The following is an 8005-nucleotide window of genomic DNA, read 5'->3' on the forward strand; positions in this document are numbered from 1 at the left end:
TGTAACTTCAATGGGCAATCCAGTGGAGTTCAAATCCTTCGGACTGTCTAAGCTCCAGTCAAATGTCGACTGTTCACTTCAATACTTATTAAATCAGCGTATGCCCTCTCGAAATGGTTTAACCTGGTGCTGAGTAAAATAATGAAAGATTCAAAATGGAGATGAATGGACCATCGAATTAAAGCAGCTGATCTTCACAACCTGTGTGCGACCTGTTACAATGGGTTTAAGTAGTAGTGAGGGGATGATGAATGTGTACAAGTGATTCAAGGTGACTGAGGAATTTATCTTAAAAATCCCATACAGCAGAACAGAGCCAGACCAAAGTGAGATAGTGTGAAATACTGCCATCTACTGGCAGTGTGGCCAGCAGTGAAGCTGTCATTTCCCCACACACCCCTTTACAATGCCTAGGATCCCTCGAAAGATCTTCTTTTATAATTTATTGTGAGAAAGAAGCAAAGCTATGTTTACAAACCCAGAGGTGGGGGAAATACAGTCTGACACATTTTGCTGCTCGTCGGATGCTGCCTGAATTGCTGTGCTCTTCCAGCACCACTGATCCAGAATCTGGTTTCCAGCATCTGCAGTCATTGTCTTTGCATCTCCCATACCCCATCAGGGTTTTTAAGAGCTTCTTTATGCTACTGGGTAAGAGTTCACGATTGGAAAATCGTTGCCCATTATAGATTGTGTTTTTACTGCAGGCTCAGTTCGAGAAGGAAGAAACTTCCAGTAGTTACAGTAACTTGTCATTGTGCAGCCCATAGTCGATAAGATAACTGGTACGTTCGAAAATGGCAGGCTTTTTGTGAGACTCGGGCATTGCTTTCCATTGTGTAGGTGTGAGTGGAGGAACAATTTCAGATGAAGAATCAGTGCATTGGGTGCCCCGTGTGTTTTGGACATCCATGGTAATATTTGAAAGTATCCTAAAGACAATGTGAGAGGTAAATCACTGTGGTAAACCTGCTCAGAATACTGCTCATCATTTTGGATTGTATTTGGCTGAACTGGTAAAGTCAATGATTTTTCAAGGCACCAAGTTCGGGTAGATGGTGCAGAAGTAGCATTTTCACTGGGCACATGCATGCGTTTGGTTTTACAGAGAGAAGTCTATCTCTTAACTTCACTTCAAATGTGTAACCTTTAAGTAAAATGGTCACTGTGTAATTCTTATAGGGATGTCAGTATAACTGTCATCACTGAGTGGAATGTCTCGTGTTCCATTTTATCTCTGATCACCTGAAGCAGGCACACTGCATGAAGCACACTGCTCTGTTGTAACCTGTTACTCTGAGCCTGGACACCTACTGTGCCCACGAAGGTAATGCTTGTGTGTAACAGGAGCTGTAATAACCATCTGTTGGATCCGACAATAACATGATATCCATGTCAGTTTTCTTTCTGCTACAAGAGTTAACATCAGAATTGCCACATCAGGTTAAAAAAAACTCCGACAGAGGCAAAATCACACCAATCACAACCTGTATGTTGATAATGTGGCAATTGGATCAGGTGCTCTGTTGATGTTCTAGTGTGTGGTCCTTACCTGGTCTCAGAGAGATATGATGCGAGATTTCTAGAGTTCCATATGCGACTGTGTGTGTTATAGTCACTCTGTGACTCAATAGACTATAACTTCAGTGGCTGTCCAGTCGAGATCAAATCCTTTGGACTGTCTAAGCCCCAGTCAGATGTCTGCAGTTAATTTCAACATTGATTAAAGCTGCATGCACCCTCTCCAGGTGGTTTAACTTGGTCCTGAACAAAACAATGTGCGATTCAAATTGGACCATCGGTGGAACTCACGGTGCCAAATGGTGGTCAGCACAATTCCTGTTGCTGGGTACGTGGTTATCGAATGGTGAACCTAGGTCACAATGTGACTCCTCTTACATCACAGTGATAGCCAGTGAACTGGAACATGCCTGAAGGTTCTGTTGTTGGAGACAGTGGAGATTTATTTGAGTACTGAGAAGATTAGACATTGGGAATCCTGTTTGAAAATGTCTGTAATGTACTCTGACACTGATGTCTATGACGTCATTACTGTTTTAGGGAAAGGAACATTTGGAGAAGTGGCAAAATGTTGGAAAAGGGGCTCCAGCCACTTTGTGGCCATAAAGATCATCAAGAACTACACCTTCCGGAAAGGAGTCATCAAGTGCGAGTTAAAAATGCTGCGAATGCTGGGAACTGTCAATTCGGACAAGTTCCACATTGTCCGTTTTTTTGAGTCCTTTAATGATGACACCAAGTTGTGCCTGGTGTTCGAACTCCTGGAGCAGAGTTTATATGAGTATCAGAGGGAAAACAATTTTGTCCCTCTGCCAACCAAGCACATTCGGTCGATCACCAAACAGGTTCTAATTGCTCTGCAGAAACTGAAGGAGCTCTCTATTGTCCACACGGACATCAAACCTGAAAATATCATGCTTGTTGAACAGGCTCAATTTCCTTTCAAAGTCAAGGTGATTGATTTTGGTTCAGCCTGTGTATTGTCTGAAATTCAGCAAATTAAAGGTACGTACTCATTTTACGTTTTTCTATACTCAGTGCTGAGGGACACTCAACCATTGCAGAGTGGACTCGATGGGCCGAATGGCCTTACTTCCGCTCCTATGTCTATGTCTATGTCTTATTTATCTTGAATAGTGAATGACAATTAGTTTGAGCAGCAATGAAGGAATCTTGCAATCAGTATAGGCCGCAGTGGTTAGCACTGCTGCCTCACAGCGCCAGAGACCCGGGTTCAATTCCCGCCTCAGGCAACTCTCTGTGTGGAGTTTGCACATTCTCCCGGTGTCTGTGTGGGTTTCCTCTGGGTGCTCCAGTTTCCTCCCACAGCCCAAAAATGTGCAGGTTAGGTGAAATGGCCGCACTAAATTGCCCGTAGTGTTAGGTGTAGGGGAATGGGTCTGGGTGGGTTGCGGGTCGCTATGGACTTGTTGGGCTGAAGGGCCAGTTTCCACATTGTAATCTAATCTAAACCCCTTTGACAACTGTTCATTCAAAAACATCTATTCCGATGGGAAGTGCTGATGGTGTTGTTCAAGGAATAAGTTTGGGGTGGAGCTAATCGACTTGTTTTATGACTTCTGATCAAACCTTCAGATCTTATTTTAAGTGTAAAACCATGAAGGTGATTTTCCTTTAACAAACAGGCAGATAAATGACACTTATCTGCCTGGGGGGGGTCTCAGTCTATGTATATATTCAGTCACTGAGATCTATTAGGAGAAAGTGAGGACTGCAGATGCTGGAGATCAGAGTCGAGTGTGTGGTGCTGGAAAAGCACAGCAGGTCAGGCAATGTCCGAGGAGCAGGGGAATAGACGTTTCGGGCAAAAACCCTTCATCAGGATTCCTCTAGTCACTGAGATCTGTACATTTTCGACACGGGCAAGTCCAGAAATAATGGGAAGCACGTCCTCCGTGTGTTGAGGTAAAACATCGTGAATCTACCTGAATCACAATAAGTTGGTTTGCAGGTGCAGCAGGTAATTCAGAAAGCAAATGGAATATTGTCCTTCATTGCTAAAGGGGTTGGGTTTAAAAGCAGGAAGTTATGCTGCAGTTGTACAGGGAGCTGGTGAGGCCACACCTGGAGTACTGTGTACAGTTTTGGACTCCTTACTTGAGAAAGGATGTACTGGCACAAGAGGGGGTGCAGAGGGGGTTCACTGGGTTGATTCTGGAGTTGAAGGGGTTGGCTTATGAGGAGAGACCAAGTAGACAGGGATTATATTCATTGGAATTTAGAAGAATGAGGGGGGATCTAATAGAAACATTTAAAATTATGAAGGGAATCGATATGATAGAAGCAGGGAGGTTGTTTCCACTGGTGGGTGAAACGAGAACTGATGGGCACAACCTCCAAATAAGGGGGGGGAGCAGATTTCGGACTGAGCTGAGGAGGAATTTCATCACCCAGAGGGTTGTGAATCTGTGGAATTCCCTGCCCAGGGAAGCAGTTGAGGCTGAATGTTTGTAAGGTGGAGCTGGATGGATTTTTGAACAGTAACGGAATTAAGGGATATAGTGAGAGGGCGGGGAAGGGGAGCTGAGTCCATGAAAGGATCAGCCATGATCGTATTGAATGGGGGAGCAGGATCGATGGGCTGGATGGCCTACTCCTACTCCTGGTTCTTACATTCCTTGCATTTAAATACATACATTTAAATACATACATTTAAATACATACATTGCTCAGGCTGCCACTTCCTTGTGTTTTCTTTGAAAATCTGCTTCTTCTGTCTTTCAGAGTGGGTGAGTTAGTTTCTGCCTCCCATTCCCTGGTATGTATTTGCTGTCAAGTTCCCAACTCCCTGTCAATCCAGTTTAAACCCTCCCCCGTAGCAGAAGTAGATCTGCCTGCAGGGAGGGTAAGCCTGGTGCTGTTCAGGTGTACACCGCCCAGTTTGTACAGCTTACACCCACTCCAGAAGCAGTTGGCATGCCCCAAAAATCAAACACCCATCCTCTTACCCCTGCTTTCCAGGTACGTGTTTGACTCACTCACTTCACCCAATTCTGGTACTCACTGTCACATGGGACTGGGAATAATCCTGAGACTAATGCTTAATCTCCTAGTTAGCTCTCTGAAATCTGCTTTCAGGACCTCTCTGTCATTCCTACCTAAGTCATTGGTACCAACATGGACCACAACCGTTGACTGAACACCCTCCCATAGGAAGATGGCCCCCAGGTGCCCCACAATGTCCTTTACCCCAGAGCATAGAAAATAGAACAATACAACGCAGTACAGGCCCTTCAGCCCTAGATGTTGTACTGGTCTGTGGAACCAATCTGAAGCCCATCTATCCTACACTATTCCATTTTCAACATATGTTTATACAATGCTCATTTAAATGCCCTTAAAGTTGGTGAGTCTACTACTGTTGCAGGTAGGGCATTCCAAGCCCTTACTGCTCTCTGAGCAAAGAAACTACCTCTAAAATCTGTCCTATATCTATCACCCCTCAATTTAAAGCTATGTCTCCTCATGCTAGGCATCACCAATCAAGGCTCTAGGCACTAGGGAGACAATATTCAGTCCTGGAGCCACATTAACACCCACAGAAATACCTGTCTGACCCCGAGATGATGGAATCCCTTCCACCTGTTGCTCAATATTGTTCTTCCTCCTTCCCAGTACAGCTCTCCCCCCGGTCTCATTAACCTGTGCACTCTCCTGAAGAACCATCACCCTCACAACTATCAGACCCAGCTTGCATGACAGACTCACGGTAGCTGTGCACCGTCTGCCTGGTTTTCTCTGACCTTCAGTGTAAGCCCCTCCCTAAGCCCATGTGTTATCCACACAGCTCCCGGCTGTGCAGACACTGCTCAGGTTTTGATAACTGCAGCTTAAGCCTGTGCCGGCAATGACACTTCCTGCCTGGCATACACTGTATATCACAGATTCCCTACAGTGTGGAAACAGGCCATTTGGCCCAACAAGTCCACACTGACCCTCTGAAGGTTTGGATGTACCATCTACTTGGCCAATCTTACCCACCATCCAGTAAAATATCTCTGCAATTTACAAGTTGCACCTTCTCCAACTACAGTAGCACAAACTTACTGAGGAACTTGGTCCCCAGCACCAAAGTAAAAATCAACTACAGGAAGCTGAAAACAAGAGAAAAACAAAGGGTCACCTCCTGAGCTCCCTCGTACGCACTGAGCTCCCACAAAGCAGTCCTCAATGCACACAAGGCTACACTGCAGGAGGCCTTTATTTATAGTTCCTGGAAACAACTGACTCAAGCTTCAAACAACTGGAATAAGCCAACGTCTAATTAACTCCCTGCAACTTCTCTCGAGAGCTTGGAATGAAAGCTGCATTAAAACCTAACCTCTCCTAAAGCCGTGATGTTTACCTGATTGCTGAATTGGGGGAGAAACAAAACCTTTAAGACTCTCATCAGCTCCCAGTGCAAACCAAGTGAAATTGAAAAGGGTCTGGGTTCCAGGTACTGAACTAACTCCATGTCTTCTTGCTTCTATTCAGTTTGCTCTCATCTAAAGAAATGCTTAGGAGCGACGCTCCGAAAGCTAGTGTGCTTCCAATTAAACCTGTTGGACTATAACCTGGTGTTGTGTGATTTTTAACTTTGTACACCCCAGTCCAACACCGGCATCTCCAAATTAGGACTTTCAGGCTGACTGGTTCCCTCTCCTCCAAGCATTGTTCTACAGATGCTTGCTCCAGTAAAACAGTAAGGATAAATGAAGTTGCAACGGAGCCCATATGGCCTGTTCAGTCATCCAGTGAGATAATGGCCAGTCTTTGACATTCAATCCAATTTCCCGTCCTTGCTCTATAATCTTTTGATTCCCTTAATGCTTAGAAATCAACTGATCTCCAGTCTTGCATGTAGTCCTCAATTTAGCCAGAGCTCCCTGACCATGGAAAGTCCAATGATTCTGCATTCATTCAATGGAGAAACCTTTTTTATTGGTTAAGATTACATCCCTTACAGTGTGGAAACAGGCCCTTCGGCCCAACCAGTCCATACTGACCCTCCAAAGAGTAACCCACCCAGACCCATTTCCCTCTGACTAATGCACCTAACACTACAGGCATCTTAGCCTGGCCAATTCACCTGACCTGCACATCTTTGGATTGTAGGAGGAAACTGGATCACCTGGAGGAAATCCACGCAGACACGGGGAGAATGTGCAAACTCCAGTGCTAACCACTGAGCCACCATGCCGCCCCATATCTTATCTCAGTCCCAGATTGGATGATCCTTTTTCTCCTGAGACTACCGCTCCCAATTCTAAACTTTCCAACCGGGGAAATGATAAAAGCTTCATCAGTTTCACACGGAATACCTTACATTCATCTCAACTCGGAAGAGGATTGGCATGCTCTTCATTAGTTTTTCTGAACAGGAAATCATTACATCTCAGGATTCAATCTTGAGAACCTTAATTACTGCCTATTCAAGCCAGTATTTCCTTCTTTAAGTAAAGAAACCCAGGGGTATACTCACACTGCAGCAAGACTTCCTTACTCTTTGACTGCAAGTGTTTGTATTAAAGGCAACTGTAATATGAGCTTCCTGGTTGCTTGCTGTACCTGCATGTTTATTTCCTGTAATTCATGTGAAAGGCAACTCAAATACTGAACACCTCCATTTTTTGGTGACCCCCCTTTGTTTTCCTCACTGTACCTCTTTCTTATTTTGTCCTTGTTGTTTCTCACAGAATGGTTTATTGGCTATCACTTGGTTTTCTGTATCAGATCATTCAGATCGAGAAAGGAATCATCAATAATCCACAAGCAAAGCCAGTTATGTTGTAGCTGTTTGAGTGACCTCTATTTGAGGGTATGGGGAGAAAGCGGCTGTGGGACACTGTGATTGGATGGTCAGCCATGATCAAATTAAAAGGTGGTGCAGGCTTGGAGGGCCGAATGGCCTACTCATGCAGCTATTTCCTGTGACATTTGAATTCATCCTCTCTCCTGAAGCTGTAAACTGCAGCGAACAGGATGATATCAGTAAAAGGACCTGAGCTGTCATTGTGTGTGTTGTAACTAGATTGAAAGAGACAGCTCTCAGCCTAAAGCTTCGATCAGACTGCCACATCTTGGGGAAACCCTCTTCACCCCACGTAGCCACTGTTTCTGTTCATCCCACCGTTGGGGGAGTCATTATACATTTAATATTTAAAATGTTAAAGTCAACATGCCTAACGCTGGAGGTCTTCGATGTGCTGGGTTGTATCCCTGCCTCTGAGCCAGAGTCATAGAGATGTACAGCATGGAAACAGACCCTTCGGTCCAACCCGTCCATGCCGACCAGATATCCCAACCCAATCTAGTCCCATCTGCCAGCACCCGGCCCATATCCCTCCAAACACTTCCTATTCATATACCCATCCAAATGCCTCTTAAATGTTGCAAATGTACCAGCCTCCACCACTTCCTCTGGCAGCTCATTCCACACACGTACCACCTGCGTGAAAAAGTTGCCCCTTAGGTCTCTTTT

At 44.9% G+C, this 8005-nt stretch overlaps 1 protein-coding gene across 1 annotated transcript in view; it reads left to right on the forward strand.

Annotated features, from left to right (window-relative positions):
- The first annotated feature begins 2009 nt into the window (after positions 1 to 2009).
- Positions 2010 to 8005, forward strand: part of LOC122556957 (homeodomain-interacting protein kinase 4-like) — a 23266-nt gene continuing 17270 nt past the window's right edge. Inside the window, exon 1 of the mRNA XM_043704193.1 lies at positions 2010 to 2526. Coding sequence (XP_043560128.1) covers positions 2010 to 2526 — 517 coding nt within the window. The remainder of the gene's footprint in view (positions 2527 to 8005) is intronic.

Source organism: Chiloscyllium plagiosum, chromosome 14 (assembly GCF_004010195.1).
Source record: "Chiloscyllium plagiosum isolate BGI_BamShark_2017 chromosome 14, ASM401019v2, whole genome shotgun sequence".
Taxonomy (NCBI): Eukaryota; Metazoa; Chordata; class Chondrichthyes; order Orectolobiformes; family Hemiscylliidae; genus Chiloscyllium; species Chiloscyllium plagiosum.